Source organism: Helianthus annuus, chromosome 15 (assembly GCF_002127325.2).
Source record: "Helianthus annuus cultivar XRQ/B chromosome 15, HanXRQr2.0-SUNRISE, whole genome shotgun sequence".
NCBI classification, from domain to species: Eukaryota; Viridiplantae; Streptophyta; class Magnoliopsida; order Asterales; family Asteraceae; genus Helianthus; species Helianthus annuus.
In genome coordinates this window covers 39,106,144-39,127,718 of record NC_035447.2, presented here as the reverse complement: position 1 = coordinate 39,127,718, position 21,575 = coordinate 39,106,144, and the positions used below count along the sequence as shown (strand labels likewise).

At 42.7% G+C, this 21,575-nt stretch overlaps 1 protein-coding gene across 1 annotated transcript; it reads right to left on the bottom strand.

Annotated features, from left to right (window-relative positions):
* Window positions 1–16,997: 16,997 nt before the first annotated feature.
* LOC110913604 lies at window positions 16,998–18,269 on the bottom strand. Its single transcript, XM_022158426.1, has one exon. The coding sequence runs from the start codon at window positions 18,267–18,269 to the stop codon at window positions 16,998–17,000; it is 1,272 nt and encodes a 423-aa protein (XP_022014118.1).
* Between the last annotated feature and the right edge of the window lie 3,306 nt (window positions 18,270–21,575).

Sequence of the window (21,575 nt, the reverse complement as noted above, 5' to 3'; positions counted from 1 at the left end):
CCTACTTTTTCCTACCGTTTTCTCAAGGATTCTCTTCACCCCTCGGTTTGCATTCTCTACTTGGCCACTAGTTTGCGGGTGATATGCGGTGGAAAGACGATGAGTGACACCGTATCGCGCAAGTGCCTTTTCCATGGCGGAATTGCAAAAATGCGTGCCACGGTCACTTATTATAGCTTTAGGTATCCCGAAACGTGTAAACAACTTCTTGAGGAATCTCACCACCACTCGGACATCATTGGTGGGCAAAGCTTGAGCTTCAACCCACTTAGAAACGTAGTCAATGGCCACGAGGATGTACCTATTCCCGCTAGAAGACGGGAAAGGTCCCATGAAATCAATGCCCCAAACGTCAAAGACTTCCAATACTTGGATTGGATTTTGAGGCATTTCATCCTTGGATGAGATGTTGCCTGTACGTTGGCAACGATCACAAGTCCTAACAAACTCTACGGCATCCTTAACTACCGTCGGCCAATAAAACCCACTATCGAAAACTTTTTGTGCCGTCACATGTGCTCCGTGATGACCCCCAGTTAAACCTTCATGCACATGCCTAAGGATGTCTAAACCCTCTTCCTTAGCGACACACCTTCTAAGCACTCTATCTCCTCCTATCCTAAAGAGGTAAGGATCATCCCAAATGTACTTCCTAGCCTCCCTAAGAAGCTTTTTCTTTTGTTGGAAAGACATACCCCTCACAAGGTCTCCGGTTGCCAAATAATTTGCCAAATCCGAAAACCATGGCAAACCCTCTACCTCGGCACTCACAAAATCTATGGTTTCGTGGGGAAAGGTATCTCCTATGGTATCCTCACGAACTTCCTCTCTCTTAGGGTCCTCTAACCGTGACAAGTGGTCGGCGGCCACATTTTCCGCTCCCTTTTTATCCTTAATTTCTATATCGAACTCGGAGAGCAAAAGAATCCATCTAATAAGACGTGGCTTTGCGTCTTTCTTTTGAAACAGAAATCGCAAAGCGGAATGGTCGGTGAACACGGTGGTTTTAGAAAGCACGAGATATGAGCGAAACTTGTCAAACGCAAACACTACGGCTAAGAGTTCCTTTTCCGTCGTGGTATAGTTCTCTTGAGCATCGTTCAGAGTTTTGCTCGCGTAGTAAATCGGATGAAAGTGTTTATCGACTCTTTGACCTAGGACCGCACCTACGGCATAATCACTTGCGTCACACATGAGCTCAAAGGGTAAGCTCCAATCGGGCGACACAAGTATTGGGGCACTAACGAGTTTCTCTTTCAAGAAGTCAAACGCCTTGATGCACTCCTTGTCGAAGACAAAAGGTACATCCTTCTCTAAAAGCCTAGTCATCGGGCGTGTGATTTTGGAAAAATCCTTTATGAAACGCCTATAAAAGCCCGCATGACCTAGGAAACTCCTAACGGACTTAACACTAGTAGGTGGAGGCAATCTACTTATGGTATCTATCTTGGCCCTATCCACCTCTATTCCCTCTCTCGACACCTTGTGTCCTAGCACTATCCCCTCCGTCACCATAAAGTGACACTTCTCCCAATTCAACATAAGGTTCGTCTCTATGCATCTCTTAAGCATCCTATCTAGGTTGGAAAGGCATTGGTCGAAAGTGGTGCCATAAACCGAGAAGTCATCCATGAAAACTTCCATGGAGGTCTCAAGCATGTCTTGGAATATGGCTACCATGCACCTTTGGAAAGTTGCCGGAGCGTTGCATAACCCGAAAGGCATGCGGCGATACGCATAAGTGCCGTAAGGGCATGTGAATGTCGTTTTATCTTGATCCTCCGGGGCGATGGGGATCTGAAAATAACCCGAAAATCCATCGAGAAAACAATAGAATTGTTGACCCGCTAGACGCTCCAACATTTGGTCGATGAATGGTAAGGGGAAGTGATCTTTCCGGGTGGCGTCGTTTAATTTTCGATAATCTATGCATACACGCCAACCGGTAACGGTACGGGATGGGATTAACTCGTTCTTTTCATTCATGATCACCGTCATCCCACCCTTCTTCGGGACGACTTGGGTCGGGCTAACCCATGGTGAATCGGAAATGGGGTAAATTACCCCGGCATCTAACAACTTAAGAACCTCTTTCTTAACAACCTCTTGCATGTTCGGATTAAGTCGCCTTTGAGGTTGCACCACCGGCTTATAGTTATCTTCCATGAGTATTCGGTGGGTGCAATAGGCGGGACTTATGCCCTTGATATCCGAAAGGCGCCATGCAATAGCTTCCCTATTCACTCTCAACACCTCTAAGAGTCTACCCTTCTCTCCCTCCTCTAACTTAGACGAAATAATGACGGGAAACTCGGACCCCTCACCTAGGAAAGCATACTCTAAGTGGGACGGGAGGACTTTAAGCTCTAAAGGGGCGGGCTTCTCTACGGGTGTACTCTCACTTTCACTCTTTATTTCACTCAATTCTAGCACTTCGGGAACCCACTCGTCCTCGTCTACCTCTTTACTCTCACTAACACTCTCCTCTACCTTCTCAACTACCTCCTCTATCCTACTCTCGACTAGGTCGGCTCCACTAATGTAGTCAAAGCAATGGTCAACACAAGATAAGAAAGACTCTATGAAATAGACCGAATGACAAGGACTACTAAGATCGTCGGAACTACTAGGGTGTTCCATTGAGCGTGCTATCTCGAAAGTCACCCTCTCCACGCCGACTTGAAGTGTGATTTTCCCGTCGAAGACATCGATGATGGCCTTGGCGGTACACAAGAATGGGCGTCCTAGAATGATGGGAACCTTTTCGTCGGCTTCCATGTCAAGAACTACGAAGTCTACCGGGAAGACAAACTTATCCACTTTGACTAGAAGGTTTTCTATGATACCTCGTGGATACTTGATGGACCTATCGGCTAGCGACAAAGACATGCGTGTAGGTGACAACTCTCCTAGCCCTAACCTCTCATACATAGAATATGGCATCAAGTTAATACTCGCTCCTAGGTCGGCTAGGGCCCTACACTCGGTATCACTCCCAAACAAACACGGGATGGTAAAAAGGCCCGGATCTGTCAATTTCTCCGGGACCTTGTTCAACACTACGGCTGAACATCCTCCACTAAGGGGGATGTTGGAAACCTCTCCTAACCTATCCTTACGCTTCAGAAGGTCCTTAAGGAATTTTGCATACTTGGGCATGGACTGGAGGGCTTCTATGAAAGGAAGGTTTATCCTAAGCTGCTTGAAGATTTCTAAAAATTTTCCGTACTCTTTGGAATAGGTTTGATTTCTAAGGCGGGACGGAAAAGGAGCACGGGAAATATCAACAGTCGGTGAAGGAACAACTTGGACGGGTTTCTTTCCTACACTCTTCTCACTCGAGGGCGCTCCGGTGTGTGCGGTACTTGCTGGGATTAACCTAGGTTGCACTTTACCGGGCGCCTCCATCTCAATCTCTTCATCTACAGGCTCTTCCTCTTCTATCTCTACGGTCTCGGGTCTCACTACCTCTCCTAAGGTCCTACCACTACGGGTTGAAATTGCCTTCAAAGAACCAGATGGGTTGGGCTTTGTGTTGCCCGAAAAGTGACCGGGAGGTCGTTCTTGCAACTGGCGTGCAATATCCCCAACTTGTCTTTGAAGGTCTAGGAAACTAGAATGATTGTTCTTTAGGAGAGTGGCGTGGTCCTCTAGGGTACGTTGGGTAGCTTGGTCCTTAACTAATAATTGGGAAAGAAGGTCCTCTATCCTAGACAAACTACCCCCTGACCCCTCACTCTTGGGTTGAACCTCTTGGTTTGACCCCTCACCCCTAAACTGACTACCTGAACCTGAACTAGCAAATTGACCTGTTTGACCCGACCCCCCACTAGAATAAAAACCTGGCCCCCTACTTTGGTATTGACCTGACGGAAAACCAGGGGGGTTACCTGAGGAGCGATAATTATTAGCACGCCAATTAGAGTTACTATTGTTGAACGGGTTAGTTGGACCCCTATTTTGACCTGCTAAATACTCGACCTGCTCTAGTGTGATGGTTGGGCAATCAATGGTGTCATGTCCCCCTCTACAAACCTCGCATCTATCTACCTTCTTCTTAATTTCTAGCAACTCTTTGGTGATATAGTCAAGCTGAGATATTACCTTTGAGTCTGAAACGACTTGATTCACTCCTCGAGAGGATGAGGAGGTAACCACAGGATTGGAGTTCCTGCCGGTAGCACTATGATCTATATCAGCATGAGCGAAGCTCTCAAAGAGGTCGTTGCAGTCAGCCACAGTTTTCTTTCCCATTAGGTGGCCTCCTGCGGATGTGTCGAATCGGGCCTTGCACTCAGGGGTAAGACCATTATAAAATTTTTCTACTAAGGCCCAATCCGACAGTCCATGTTGGGAACAACGCGAGAGCAATGTTTGAAACCTCTCCCATGCTAAGTGATAAGGTTCGTCAGGCTCCATTCTGAAGGAATGGATCTGATCTCGAAGGCGGGAGGCCTTCGCAGGTGGGAAATACTTAGCAAGGAAGGCATCTCTAAGTCCAGCCCAGGTGGTGTAAGTACCTGCCGGCTGCGAATCAAGCCAGGTGGCTGCGCGGCCAGCAAGCGAAAAGGGGAAGACTTGGAGATAGCGGGCATCCAGATTCACACCTTCGATACCGAAGGTGCTACACAGACGGGTGAGACGGTTGATATGTGCTGGCGCGTCTTCATCATCACGACCGTGAAACTGACAAGAGTTGTTAATGGCAGTCATGATGTATGAAGGAATTTGCCAAGACTTATCATTGGTGATTTCAGGGAGGGTAATGGGTGAGTTTGCGGTAAAACCCGCGGTGGAACGCTGGTGGACAGTTTGGTTTTCGGCCATTTGGTGAACTGGTGGTGGACTATGGTGACGGGAGGGTGGTGGGGAATTGTGGGGTGATGACTTAGGGGTAAAGTCGAAGTTCGGTGGTTTAGATGGAAGTGTAGAGTCAGAAAGGGCTGAAGATGAAGTTGGGGGTTTTCGAACCTGAGGGATTGGTGTGGAGACGGAAGACTTGTCAATTGGTGGCTTCACTGGTCCCTGCGAACGTGTGTGGGGCATGAACTGCAAAACCAAGAATAAAACAAGTAAGTCAACTCCAATAAAAGACTCAAAGAAATACGAAAAAGACACTAAAAGTACTTGGACTCCTACGACTCACAAACACACAAAAAGCACGTAACGATATAAGTTGAAATCCAAACAAAGCAGTTAACGCAATTGCCAAGAAGTCCCCGGCAGCGGCGCCAAAAACTTGATGTGGAAAAAGTAGTTCAACTAATTAAACTAAAATTACCCTAAATTACGACTCAAGTAATAAAAATCTAGACTCCTAAACCAGACTAAACTACTCACCGGCAAGTGTACCGGTCGACTCTAGCACAGAAAAGTAAGTCCGGATGTCGAACCCACAAGGACTCTACGAATTACGTTAACGACTCAATTTAGACTAAATACTGACACGACTAACAAATATTGTGTTTGGGGGGGGTTTTGCTAAAATCCTAAAATTGTGATTAAATTAGAATTAACTAAAGCACGCACGAAGAACTAAGGTTTTGATTCAGATGAGATTAAAGACTACCTAGACATGAATCCGGTTTGACAATGAATGGACTTTTAACAGGTTTATTGTTGTATGGAGCCGGGATCGTTAAATACTAAACCTTAAGGTATTTCAATGCTAAGACTTCCCGACCCTTCTCAGGAAGAAACCTAGGAAACCCTACAAGGCTGTTATGATTACCGACTGTTAGATTTCCTCTCAGTCCTCTAACGATTCTAAAAGTGCCCTAATATGACTATCTACCTCTCAGCGCGATAATCTAAGGCAGTTCTAGGTTCTGACTTGACTTACTAGACACAACTGCAATTAGGGAACTAACCTCGACTTCTCTCAAAATCTAATTTAGCTATATATTGCACTGCGACCTAATAACTAACTCGAGCCTCTCAGCGACAAGCTAAGCAGAATACTTACTTCTAATTATATTTTAGTTACTGTTTCTAAGGCTATCGGCCGATTTACCCAAAGATTACCCGAACCCGCAAGGATGCAAATAATCAACACAGACCTATGTTGTGATAAAGACCGTCACTAAGATCTATGTGAAACAGCAAGTAATCCACAATCAAAGGTAAATACGCATGTGCACCAAGTCAAAAATTCTAGAACACGTTACTTTAAAAATCAATCCATAATCAAACAAATAAAAACCGTTAAAAGATCCAAAACAATAATCAAACCATCATCTAGTCTAGGTAGTTACGAAGATCTAGCCAAGAAACATCATGTCTAACGAAAACAAATCGGTTTCAAAACAAGAATTCATGATTAAAGTGACAAAACGAGAAAATAGTGAAAAACGGGAGGTAAGACCCGAGTTATCTTCTTTCCTACGCTCCGTGCTTCGATCCTATGATTCTTGTACGCTCGAACGCCTCGAAAACCTTCAAAATCTGCTGAGAAAATCGCCTTAGGGTTCTTGATTCGTGTCTTCTGTTTTATGATGATAAAATAAGCTTTTATATTAAACCCTAGTAACCCAGCAAATCAGGTTCGTCAGTTACACCAGTCGCGTAGCGCGACTGGTAAGGGTTCATTGCTCGCGCTACACCAGCGCATCCCAGGTCAACGAAAAATCAAACTGTGGCAGTAGCGTAGCGCGACTGGTAAGGGTGTCACCCTAGCGCTACGCGAGTGGGACTTTTTCACAGAATGTTGCTTCCAAAAGCTAGTTCAACTCTCCAAAATCCTTGAAAATTATTCTAACACCTTGTGTATTGATTCCAGGACTTGACATTCGACATTCCAGCTCGGTTTTGCTCCAATTCCAGCATTTTTGTGTATCACGACCTGGAAAACGCAATAAAGATCAATAGCACGCAATTCTAACCTAAACTAAACTAAAATTAACGATAAAATATACAAACTATACACGATAAAAGTATGTATTTTGCAATACATCAAAGTTATTAATGCAAATTGTGGTAGGCCCCGCTTTCGGCGGTGACGTTACCCTCGGCTAAGTAGTCTGAGTCAGCAGGGATACAGTCCTAAATAGCCGGGTTATAGTATTAATAGTAGTTAACTTATGAGGGGGTCAAAGAGTTTGGATCCCCGCCATCCAATACCTATGGGCATTGAAGGAGATCCTACTAAATTTGACCCAGGTCCCATGCAGGACCTCTAAACGCTGAACAAGGGCAAGACCCTTACCAAACCGTTCCCTTAACCCCCGACCAGGTAGCCAACATACCTCCATATAGACCGTGGAGATATGAATGGTGAAAATCTTTTATTTTATATAGACAGTAAAATAATGCCAAGACACCACAGACAAACGATAAGGAAAGATCACCTTCAACATAAGCAACTAGTTATTAAAGTCATTAATACAAAACCAAATAAAAAGTGCAAAAGATTGAAAATAAGAAGTATTATACTAAACACTTGTCTTCACCAAGTGATGTAAGAGACTTAGGCAAACATGGCCTTGATTGTCAAGAACTCTTACGATCAATCTTGGATCCCGAGACGACTCACACACTCTACGATGGACAATGGATGATGGTGGTGGATGATGGTGTTATGGTGGTGGTGGGTGGTGGATGAAGTGTGAGAGAGGTGGTGTGCCAAGGGATGAGATGGAATGAAACCAAGCACCCCTATTTATAGGCTGAACAGAAGGCTGGGCACGGCCCCGTGTCCGCTGGACACGCCCCCGTGCCCGTCTGACACTCTCTCTCCTCATTAATTGTAATTCGCAATTACAATTAATGCGCCTGCTGTACTTTCACCATGCCCCCGTGCCCGCTGGACACGGCCCCGTGGTGGGCAATGGAAGCTTCTATAAGTTAGTCTTTTATGCTGCTTCTTGGGCACGGCCCCGTGCTGGCTGAGCACGGGGCGTGTTCAGACTTCTGCTTTCTCTTCTTTGCTTTGGAGGATGCCGTTGAGGGTCCGAGCAGTCTACTTTTATTCCTTTTCTTGTATTTATGCTAGAATTAGTTGTCTTTTTGCTTCTTTTGTGAATTTGAGCTCATTTCATCCTAAAAATACAAAAGGAAGACAAAAACACTCTTTTTCCAACATTAGTACTTAAAAAGGGTTAGTTTTATGCCTTAATTGATGTGATTTATATGTTGCATTTTACACACATCAGGATCCAATGTGAAAAATGGGTAGTGGGTTACCGTCACCAATAAGTAAAGAATCATTACCAAAGTAGGCTTCAGGGTTGTCAATGCCAGATAAGTCTGGGGTAGCATGTCCATTAGCTCCAGTATCGGGCTTCCAAGTAAGTCCTGATTGTGAGCCAGCATCTGTGGAAGTAGCATAATTTGCCTGTGGCGCTGCACGTGACTGATTGGGCTGATTAGGGCACTGAGACGGGAGATGACCAATGCCACAACGGTTACAGTGGCCATAAACAGTGTTTTGGGTTGAAACCCAAGAAAATTGATGTGTGCCACTAGTATCCCGATTGCGGTTATTTGGGTTAGCACGAGAGTTACCACGCGAAGGACCGCGAGAGCCACGGTTGCCACGATTGTTGTTAAATGACCGAGACTCAAAGTAAGCCTGTGGTTGTACTGAAGGTGCAGGATTGAGCTGATAACCCAACTGAGAGGCCATGAGTTGAAGGGTATGAAGTTGCTGCTGTATGGTATCAATATTGGGCTGCTGAGTGGGTGTGACAGCAGCCGAAAGGGGCTGCTGTGCTGGTGTGGCAGCCGCAAAAAGAGCATGTGGGACCTGCTGATTTGCAGCCAAGATCTTTGTGATCATAAAATCATGGTCACTTAGTAACCCATGGAGCTCGTTAAAGGTAACAGGAGGGGAACGAGCCAATAAGTTAGCCTTTGAGGCCATTGTATTCCTCACGGAGCCTTATAACAGTTAACATGACTAGGTCTTTATCCTTCATTGGTTCACCTATGTTGGCTAGAGCAGTAGCATACTCTTGGGCCCGTGCCAAGTAGTTGGCTGGTTTTTCATCACCTTTCATGGTGATTCTCAGTAACTGACTTTTGAGGGTAAATTCATGAGAGGAAGAAACAGGTGCATAAGCGCGTTCTAGTGATAACCATACCTCACGAGAAGTTTGACCTTGAACATGCTGAAAAGATTCTTCAGAGACTGTGTTGACAATAAGCATACGTACATGAGCATCATTAGCAATCCATGGAGCATAGCTAGGGTTGACAGTAGTGGTAGTTCCAGTTGTTACATTCTGTGACAGGCATGGGATGGTACCATCCACATAACCGAAAAGGTTATGCGAGGCAAGAAAGGGTTCGACTATCTGTTTCCAGTAGCCATAGTTTGTAGGTTTTAGAGTGAAACTGAATTTGTGAGAGTTGTGGGTAGCCTTTTCTTGATTTGTAAAGAGTGTAATGGCAGCCATAGGAATCAGTTAGGGTTGATTGATCAAAAAAGCTGCAGCCGGGAAAAAAAACTTGTGAAGAGTAAACGTGAACAGTACCGGTGAACAGTGACGGCAACAGTAAACGTGAACAGTACTGGTGAATAATGACGGCAGCTAGGGTTTGTATATTAGGGTTAGGATGGACCAGCTCTGATACCAAATCAAAGCGTATATTTGGTTGTAATTGTAATTGGTTTTTATTGATTATGAATAGAGAATACAAGGCCCTATATATAGATAAACTAATTACAGTTTAGTACCCTCAATAATAATAATCTTGTCTATCTAAACAATTTAGTCTAACAAAAAACGATTTTTTGAAATCATTTGTCTTCTAACATGCGTGTTAGAAATGATTCATAAATGTGACAACCCAAGTTTTCAAGGTCTTTCCTCGACACGTTACTTGTTTCACAACTGTGCTTTCATAACTCGTTTCATGTAATATGTGCACCTTTGTTATATGGTTAAAGAATTGTTATATTGTTTGGTTAACTAATGGAAATTTATTAACTGTTTGACTAAGATTAAATAGACTTAACTCATGCATTGACGAAACATAGGATTTTCGTCTTCACCCTTACCCGACGAAATATAGGTTTTTCGCCATTACCTTACTCGACAAAACGCTGGATGTTTCGCCATCAGCATCACGACGAAATACGGTCCTTCGTCGAAGCCCTTTTTCGCCGTATGGGCTTGTGGCCCAGGTGAGGCCCATGCACAAATCAGATATATATACCTCATATTCGCAAAACTCTACGTAAGATCACAACTGGCGAAACCCTAGAACTCTCTCTCTGCAAACCGACGACAACCCTTGATTTTCCTGATCGTCTTGATCTCCGATCTTATTCACACGGTTAGTATGTCTCGATCGTTACTCGTCGTGATTCTCTTTTATGCTAATTGTATGGTTATGTGTTAGTGTGTTAGAGTCATAAGATCTTGAGTAGAATTGCATTTGTAACCATAGAAGGGTAGGTCTAGAACTAATATGTTTAAACTGTTGATGATCTGAGGGTACAAAGCAACTGTTATTGTGATCTAAATGCGGGATGAGAAACTGGGTTATGAATGATGTGTGTCCATGATTAATTGATAATGGGAATGATTAAGTGATGGTTTCAATTAATCGTTTCGACATGAATAGAACAGTGGCAGTTAGGGTTTCTGTGTGTGCAAGGCAAACTGACAATGTGACGAAACTACCCTGACGACGAAACACTTGATGTTTCGTCACTCACCATGCCGATGAAACACTTGGTATTTCGTCACCCTCTTGCCGACGAAACACTTGGCATTTCATCATTGGTTCACAGCAGACAGTGGATTGTACTTGTAAAAAAATGTGGGACTTTGTTGATGAAACCCTATCATAGCCTGTTAAGGATATAGATATTGACTGAGGAAACATGGTGTGGTTGTCAGGAGTAGTACACTTAACTGTTATATACCATTGTGAAACATACCTGTGAATTGAGGAATTGTATGAGTTTGAATAACTACTATGTTGCTTGTATGCACACTATGATTATAACTTAAACGTGAACCATGCAAATGTAAACTGATTATGTATACATGAATACCATAGGGTGTGACTGTTTAGGTGTGAACAAGTAACTAATCATACCGAGCAAACCAGGGTGAGTTCACTGCTCTTTTTCCAAGCATGCGTCCCAGGGAGGGACATCTGGTAAACGTTCCGGGGAGGAATGTCGGGTTATTGGGATGTTGGTTAATACACTCATATCTATCACTTAAGTCCCTTCTACCGATTGTTGTCGGGAAGGCAACGGGGTATTAGTTAATAGCGTTATTTAGGTTTGGCACCCTCACACCACACCGAGGAGGTCGGGAGTGAACTAATGACCCCAATCTTGACCATCGCTTTGATAGAGGCTTTGGGGAATAGGGCAAATAATCTGGAGCCATCTGCGGTAATCGAGTTATTAACAACATCAAATCATTGAATTGTTTTATACTTATATCTGGTAACTAAAACGTGTTAACAAAGTTGAACTCACCAGCGTCGTCTGACACACTTGTCTGCATGCTTGCAGGTTGTTAGATTATTGGATATGGACTTGCTATCTGGGAGTGCCGGAGTGGTCATGGGTCGAGACTCTTGGATACTTGTCTTGTTGGTTTTGAACACTTATTTTGAAACAATTGATTAACAATTTATATTATGCTTCCACTGAACGTTTACTTTGGTTTTAACTTATGACTTGGAATTATATTATGAAATGAATGGTATGTTTTGCTTAAATATTATTTATTGTTCAATGTGATTGGTGGCTTGGATCATGGTACGTCACACGTCCTGCGGTGTTTCCGCATGTGGTATTTTGGGGGTGTGACAGTTTGGTATCAGAGCCACTGGTTATAGTGAACTAGGTTTAAAACGTTTCTATAAAACCAGACTATAACCGAACAGCTTCGAAAATCGACCATGACACTCAGCTCCATATTGCAAGGTTCGTCTTTCGTTTACTTATTGCATAGCATGTCTAGGGTACACTAATGCCTTATGTTGCACGTGATTTCACACTTAGCATAATAGACTGAACTCACGTGTATTTGCCTAAGTTATGTGGTTGATAGAGTCATAGTGTGATATCTCGTTAGACTTTCGTGGTTTACGTTTTGTGGTGTCTTGTGTCTTGCTGCTCGGATTTGAGGAACCTTTTAGCATAAGTTAGGGGGAGCTGAGATAAACATGCAAATCGCATTGTTATTATGGGTGCACACATAATAATAATGAGGGGTGCATGTGAGTCCCAGTGAGCCTTAACGAGTGTGAAAGGGGTTCCGCTCTGTTGTTTGATGTAAACTTAGTAGTCTGTAGAAGTCTTCGTGAGCCTTGACTCCTACTTTATCTCGACTCTTAAGCTTTTCCCTTTTCTCATATAGAACCATGAGTGGACGAGGTCATGGACGTGGACACATTGCGATGACTCAGGCCGAGCTGACAAACCTGATCAACACACGTGCGGCTAAGGCATTGGCAGCCTATCAAGTGATATGTGGTTGAAAACCGGTGTTCGTAATTGTGTAACTAAATGTTTTTACATAAGTTTTAATCGTGAATAGCCTACTTTTAATTAGATTTGTGTTTCACAGGTTTAATGAAGTTTAAGGTGCGTTTTGGGAGCTTTACGAGCTACCGGGAGGAAAAACGGACAAACGGGAGTTCAAAACGGAAAAAACGAAGAAATGGTGCTAGAGAGGCCGTCCCGGACGGGCTCTAGAAATGCCCGTCGTCACCATGTGCCCGTAAACAGCCGAATAGGCCGTCGGACGAAAATCAGCTTTTGGGAGGCCGTCGCCGACGGGCCCCAAGCCGTCGGTGACGGGCAGCGGTTTGTGGTTACGCGATTTTTGGAGATCTTTGGGATAAGAACGATTTTGATTGGCTCGGAGGGCATTCAATTCGTAAGTTACACACTCATTGGAGTTTGAAAGTAATCCTTGGAGCCATTCTCACCTACCACTTCACTTCCATTCCATCTCTAACACTAAGCTTGAACCGAAGCATCAAGAAGCATCATCTGTGAGTACAGGATCGGATCGTAAACGATCACTAGATCTGCGATGAATTCGATTTAATGTGCGGAATCCGTTAAATCGAACCGTAATCGTGCGCGAAGACGTAATTAAACAACATTGTATTACGTAACGACGACAACCGGATAGAGTTTCGAATCGATCTACACACTACACACTCGTAATCTAATCAACGTGACGTAATCGGAGAGTTCTTGATGTAGATGATGAACTTGTTCTTAAAGAAATGGACTGTGTGTTCTCTCCGATTGCTCTCTTCTTCCTTGATTCCTGTAAAACTATCAAACTTGTTCAGTGCAATATAAATCTCAGAACCCATGTTTCAGTAATAAAAGATTTACCAAGATAGATTTTCGAATGATACGAAAATTCACACAATCTAACAAACTACACCTCGTATGAACTGATTACACAAATCTTAAACAATCTGAATCAACCCTAAGTCACCAAAACCACAATATCAGATCTAAACAACTTGAATTAATGAACCTCCATAATAGTGATATTAATGAGTTAATGTTTGGATCACTGATTGGGCCTTCAATTAATTGTGAATAAAGTGATTGGGCCAAAAACCTTCAACAAAAATTTACTTTGTATTGGACCTTAAATTCCACTAAACCAACAACAAAAACACATGGATCAATCAATTATGTCTGACAACTTCAAAAATTAATCGAAATATAATTGGGCCTTCAAACTGAACTAACGATCTTATGGGGCCAACAAACATGCAAGTCTCAGTTACAATTCAAACAAATAATATTTGACTTGTTTTTACTTTTCAGTACACACACATGGGCCGACAACGCATTAATAATAGGATCAGTTGATTCACGATAGTTGTGCTTGGGCCGTCAAATCAAATGAACCAATTTAATTGAACCTCTTGTTTTCTCGATCAGATCAATATATCTTGGGCTAAACAGTTTTTAATATTCACATGATACACTTAATGATCTAACACAAATCACACATGGGCCTTTCAATCGATGTTTGAAACAATCACACAATTAATGACTTCACATGCACTCCCTTTTTTTAACGGCAGTTAGGAATCGAATTCACATGCACTCCTGATTCATTTAAGCTAATGGCCGACAAGATCAAAGCTAGTTTCAATATTATTGGACCGGTAAGTATTATTCAGTCAAAACACACTGTTCGATGATATGTTTCACGCGGAATAGCTGTCAAACGTAATAACGCTCAAGCGAAATCAAACATTAATGTTCAAGCGGAATCACTACGTTCAATTTCAAGCGAAATCAGTAAGTAATTTCAAGCGAAATCAACGATTTTGGAGCGGAATCTGATTCCGTTTGAACTAACACCGACGATTTCGAGCGGTATCAGGTTTTTTTCGAACGGAATTAGACTTTTTCAAGCAGAAACATCGATTTTTCAAGCGGAATCAGCGATTTTTCGAGCGGAATCAGGTATATCTCAAGCGGAATCAGTATTTTCGAGCGGAATCAGGCTGATGTCACTTGATATCGGACCAAAAACCTTCGATTTCTCCTAAACGGCTAGGAATTAGGATCTGAAACTTGGTAGGGTTATAGATTAGGTGTTTTCGCACAACATATTAAAAATCATGAATTTTCGACCGTAAAAACCCGTTCAATTTGACGAAAATCAGTGAAAAACATGAAAGAATGAGTAGAAGATGAAGAAATGATGAAATTCGGATCTGAAAACAATGAAATCTGGTACGAATCTATGTGTTTGATCAGTGCAATCGAGCTCCTGCTCTGATACCACTTGTAGGATCGTTTTGTGACCCGAACGAGTCGTTCAGAAGAATTCTCAGATCGAATCAGAGGCGGAATACAAAGATTTGATCTTCGTTCAGCTTGTTATACACTTTACAAGTCTCTTTTATTGATTAACTTGACGTTACAATGGCTGGAGACAATTTGGCAGCACCTCGGTACAATATACTGATTCCCCACCAAATGACATGATCACTAGCCTATTTATAGTGTTTCTGATTCCCCACGAAAGTGCAATGTTCATTTCGTGGGAAATCAACATTTTGTCATTTCGTGGGAAATCAACATTTCGTCATTTCGTGGGAAATCAACATTAAAACCCTATTTTCCTGAACTACGTGACTCGATCTAACATATCTAGTGCAAGACTCGATACAAGACGAAGTCAATAGACATATGCACTAACATCATCATCACTCACCAATCATTCCATTAAACCCTAATATTCATTCATCCATATCCATTGAACCTTTCACCATTACAAACCCTACACCTCATCATTTCATCATCTCTCAAGTTTCAAGATGATCTCAATCAAGTCACAAGCATTCGGTGATCGAGTTCCTTCCACCATGAGCGGCTAATCACCTTAGTTTCACCCCGGTGTAGGTAGTTGTTTAATTTAGGGTTTTGAATTGTCTATTGATTCAACTTTGTGACAAATTGTGTTCATTTTTGAAACCATTGACAATAGTTTACATTTGTTTCGTATTCGTAAATTGTCGAACAATTATAAAGTTACGACTTTGCGAAATGGTTATGTGTAGTTATGCGTTGTCATGGTTAGGTTTTACTTGTGTTGATTACAAAGTGCATTCTTGTCCGTTTTTCGAAACGTTGATAGTTATTGGCACCTAAGTCACGATACACTAAATCCGTTAATCATTATACAATTGAGTTGAATCTAAAACTTGTAGAAACCCTAGGTTGGCAATTACCGAAATCGGATGTGAACCTTTTTCTCATTATTGTTAGTAATCAAGTTTTCTTGCAATCGCTAATTATTAGTCATGCAATCGCTAATTATTAGTCATTTATCAACTACACCGATTCCATTAGTTTAAATTCACATCTTTTCAATTAAATAAAAATACAAAAAGATTCTAGCAAGCTTTATAATTTGTGACACTTTTTAATAATTCAATCGAATCCACTCGCAAACCACATACTCTTCATGGTTCGACCCCCTGCTACCACTAGCTATTGTTAGGGTAAATAGGGTTTATAAATATTATCTTTGACCGGAGCGCGACACTCCGATCAAATTTTGGCGCCGTTGCCGGGGACCATTTGTCCCGGTTGATGGTTGAGGAAGATCCTAAATCTTTAGAGATTAATGAGTCTTTTCCCGATGAGCACACTATGAAATTAGATAAGTTACCGTGGTATGCTAACATTGTGAATTATCTTGTTACATATGACTTACCACCACATTGGGATAGACGGAGGATGCAACATTTCATGTCTCAAATTAAGTACTACCGGTTGGAGGAACCGCACTTGTGGAAAGAGTGTGCGGACCAAGTGATTTGGAGATGCATTGATGATGAGGAGATTCCAAGCGTGTTGAAGCACCTACATTCGTTTGCATGTGGTGGCCATTTTAGTGGTCACAAAACGGGTCACAAAGTGTTGAACAGTGGCCTTTATTGGCCAACTATTTTTAAAGATGCATTTGAGTTTTCCAAGAATTGTATAGAGTGCCAGAAATTAGGGGGTATTTCAAAAAGGGATGAGATGCCCATGCAACCAATCCTCGTAGTCGACATTTTCGATGTGTGGGGTATTGATTTCATGGGCCCATTCCCCAATTCTTATGGCAGTTTGTCTATCTTGGTGGCCGTTGACTACATGTCCAAGTGGGTCGAAGCTATAGCCACCAAGACAAACGACCATTCCGTAGTTTGTGATTTTGTTCAAACCAATATTTTTTCAAGGTTTGGGATTCCTCGTGTCATCATAACTGACGGAGGATCTCATTTTAAAAACTTTCGGTTTGGAAAACTCTTAAAACGGTTTGGTGTTGACCACAGAATTGCTACCCCATATCACCCGCAAACAAGCGGGCAAGTAGAGGTGTCAAACCGGCAAATCAAAGAGATTTTGCAAAAGACCGTGCGGGCAGACCGTAAGGATTGGTCAATCACCAGCATATTCTCAACTATGCCTCGAGGGTACTTCACTGAACGGTCGGCTAGCTGAATGCTCATACGAGTCGGCTTGGGCTCTCCCAAGTCTAGCTTAGCAAAACCGCATATGGCATGAGGTTTATGCTAGCTCCAAGATCAGCCAACGCATTGCTGACCGACAAACTACCGATCAAACACGGGATAGTGAAACTCCCAGGATCATTCATCTTCTTCGGTAGTTTGTTCTGAAGAACCGCTGAACACTCTTCATTCAAGGTCACTTGCGAAAGCTCCTCAAGTTTCTTTTTGTTGGATAGGATATCCTTCAGAAACTTGGCATACTTAGGCATTTGAGCAAGTGCCTCGACAAATGGTAAATTTATATGAAGTTGCTTAAAAAGCTCGAGGAATTTACCATAGTGTTCTTCCATTTTCTGCTTCTTCAACCTCCCTGGATATGGAATGGGAGGGACATACTCTCTCACTGGTTCCTTGGGTCGTGCGGTACTTGCTGGGACTCGCCTCTGTTGCACCTCACCCGGAGACTCAGCCTCAATCTCCTCATCAACCTCCTCGTCATCGACTGGCTTTTCTGAAACAGCCGGAGGGATGGGCTGAGCGGTCTTGCCGCTTCTCAACGTGATGGCCTTTGCTGTAGCATTTGGATTTGGCTCTGTGTTGCTCGGAAGGCCCCCCTGTTGTCTCTCAGACAACATCTTGGCAATCTGGCCAACTTGGTTCTCAATGGCCTGCATGGAAGCCTTTTGTCTTCTCAACTCACTCTCGTGCCTCGTGAAACGACCGTCATACTCCCTAAAACGCTTCTCATTCTCCGCTTTTTGAGTGTTTTGACCAGCTAAGATTTGACTAAGCATATCATGCACACTAGGATCACTAGAAGGAGGCGTCTGCTGAGGACGAGGTGGACCATATGCTCCATGGGTCGGAGCTGTGGGACGTGGAGCAAATCCGGGTGGATGCTGGTTAGAAGCATCGGGCTTCCAACTAAAGTTTGGATGATTCTTCCACCCTGGATTATAAGTATTGCTGTAGGGATTGTTTTGAGGACGGTATTGGTTTCCCATGAAATCAACATGCTCGTGTGACATCTCTCCCGTCGGAAAATCACCTACCTGATATGCTCCCCCACTCGAAGAACCTCTCGAGTGCATTTCCATCACTCGATCAAATTTCGAAGATAAGGCATCCATACGTGCTGTCATGGCTGTGTAGTCGTCCACATGATGAACTCCCTGCCGAGAACTCTTTCCCCTCGGGGGCTGTTGCATCCGGTTTTTCACGGCACACTTTTCAAGAATCTCAAATGCCTCGGTGGCATTTTTCGTGCCGATATCACCACCCGAGTATGTATCAACCATCATCTGTCCCTGACTGTCCAAACCATGGTAGAAGATCTGACACTGTTGTCACTTGGGCAACCCGTGATGTGGGACCTTTCTCATAAGCTCTTTAAACCGCTCCCATGCCTCGTAAAGGGACTCGTCCTCGTCCTGACGAAAGTTCAGAATCTTGGTTCTCAACCGAACAGTTTTCTCTGGAGGGAAATATTTCTGAAGGAACTTCTCAGCTAATTGATTCCATGTAGTGATAGATCCAGCTGGAAGTGAAAGAAGCCACTCCTTGGCTCCATCCCGTAAGGAAAACGGAAAGAGCCAAAGGCGGATAGCATCCGGTGATGCATCACGAATCCTAAATGTGGCACAAACCTCTAGAAACCCCTCGATGTGAACACTAGGATCCTCGTGATCCTTGCCATAAAACTGCACCGCATTCTGCAACATCGATATGGTGCCAGCCTTGATCTCGAAATTATTATTGTCGATTGTCGGTGCATTGATGCTCGCAGGCAAACCATCGAGTGACGGTTTTACAATTTCATTCAAGATCCTATTCTCTTCCGCGTCCGCCATGTCTACCCGAACCTCGTAGAAGGTGTCGTCGTCCGCCGCGTCTGTCTCAATCGTCTCGGCTACCACGCGAAACCGCTCCCGCAGTCTCCGGTGAAGATCGCGCTCCGGCTCCGATGAAGGCTCAACGATATCAGCAGCGGGGGTTGAGGACATGCACGACCTGTAGGGAATAAGGAGCACAATGCACAAAATATATACAAAAACAAAAACAACTAGCAAATAATCATATTCTTTTTTTTTTCAAATAATCAAGCAAAGCCAAATAAAACAAGTAGACAAAAACTTTGTACACTTTTCACAATGGCTAAATAAGTAACTCGAATCATTTTCAAGAAGACCGCATCCCCGGCAATGGCGCCAAAAACTTGATGTGTGTGAATTATATATATTTTTAATTAAGTTTTTCTTCACACAAATTTAGTTTTAAAAATGGGTTTTCACCTAAAAACTAACTACACACACAAAAGGGCAAGTGTACCCGTCGGGTGGTAATATAGCTAATCGGTAAGAACCGGATATCAATCCGTGGATGCGGTGTCTCGATACTAAACTTTTGCTACTTTAAAGCCTTTTCAAATGTTTGGGTTGAATTTTTTTTCTAACTTAGCATGCAAATAAATAAACTACTAAAAATTCTAACAAGAACAATATCTAAGAAAAGGTTGCCTAAACTAAGTTTCCACTAACAAACATATGACAACAAGGTGGAAGATTTGTGATGATGCAAGTTCTAGATTTAACCAAGTCCCCAATCAAGGCTTCCTAATCTATAATTCTTAGGAAAACTAAAAATGAATTAACATTCTAATCACCTAAAAATTATTCTTTTAAGCTCACTTGCTAAGTTGATGTTAATCTTTAATCATGAGTTATTTGTTTGTCAAAACTCCTAACTCTACAAATTAGGGAAAACTAATATGAGAAACACACTAATCACCCTAACTTGGTTTCAAGTAGTTGGCACTATCATCATGTTCTTGATATGAACCACAAGCATGGTCATGCTAGCTAACAACTTTGGCCTAAATCATCAACAAAACATGAACACAAACTATAGAATTCATATAAACATACTTTTGATCTTTCCAAATCTAGATGCAAGAATTCACACACAAGCTCAAATCATTTTTCATATCACATTAGCACTCACCATTCCTAGTTTCATGCTATGAATCATACTAACAAGTTAACAAGATTCAATAATCATAATCTCTACATGGGCTTTCCAACACAACATGTAAATACTTATGAGCAAACATTCAAGAACAAGAACTTTAAGCATGCATATGAATTCCAAGAACAAGACTAAGTGACAACATGAAGATTAACAAGAACAATCATCACATCTACTTCCATATTATCATATGTTCATAAGCTTCAACATAGTTTAGACAACACAAGTGTTTAGCCCATAAGGCTCATGACTACCAAATCAAGCACAAATAAACATAAATTGTTCATAATGTAGTAAGCTAACCAAGTTAAAGACAAGAATTAAATGGTGTTTGAGTAGATATTCAAGTGATTTAATCCTCTTCAAGGCTCCCTCTTGGCTCCAACAAGCTTCCAAGACCAGATTCTTGAGAGAAAAAGTCACCAAAATGCTCCAACTCCCTTGCAAATGAGCTAGAAACTCGTATTTAAACTGCTGGGCGTTTGGCACTACCATGCCACCTTTTGGCACGGTCGTGCTTGGCAAGTGTCAGAGTCACTTTTCGTCTGTCAATCTTGTTTGCTACCATTTCTGGAAAAATCCCGCTCAAATGTTCCCGAGGTCGCACGACCGTGCTCAGAGATGCTCTGGTCGTGCGAGCCGGTAGTGCTCGGTAACAGTCACATCGTTCTCGAAAACAAGCTGATCAGGAGTTGATTTTGGCCTGGCACGGTCGTGCCACTGTTTGGCACGGTAGTGCTCCCCTGAATTTTGACGATTTGGCTGATAGATGCTAGTGCTGGCTGAGAGTGCCGATGTCGGAGGGCTTGGCACGGTCGTGCCACTGTTTGGCACGGTAGTGCCATATCTGGCAGTTTGCTGGAATGCACCATTTTAGCTCCATTTTGCTCCAAAAGCTTCCGTTTCATCACCGGGCCGAAGCCCGGACTTGTATTTTCACAAACAACTCAAATGAGTACCAAAATCAATGAAAATACAAAGAGTTTTCGCATAAACGGGGCGTATTTGACGTTTAAAAGATGTATAAATTCTTATACATCAGTCAATCAAGTTGAATGATGCTTTATGGGCCTACCGTACGACACATAAGACACCCATTGGCACTACACCTTACCGGTTGGTCTACGATAAAAATTGTCATTTACCGGTTGAACTTGTGCATAAATCATTATGGGCTATTAAAGAAGTCAATGTTAAATATGATGATGCAGGTAAGGAACGGAAACTTAAGTTATGCGAGTTGGAGGAGCTAAGGGAAATGGCATATGAATGCGCGTCTAAGTACAAGGATGGGATGAAGAAGGCGCATGATGCCAAGTTGAGGAAGAAAGAGTTTGAGATTGGGCAAAAGGTATGGCTCTACAACTCGAAGATCAAGTTTTTCCCCGGAAAGCTCCGAAGCAAATGGTTGGGACCCTATGTGATCACCCGGGTCGGATAATTGGGTGATATTACCATCGAGGACCCGAAGGATGGGTCACGGCAAACGGTCAATGGTCATCGGCTAAAATCGTTCCTCGATGGTAATGAAAAGGTGGATGAAAACAAGGAATCGGTAAGCTTCGTGGTAAGCATCTCAT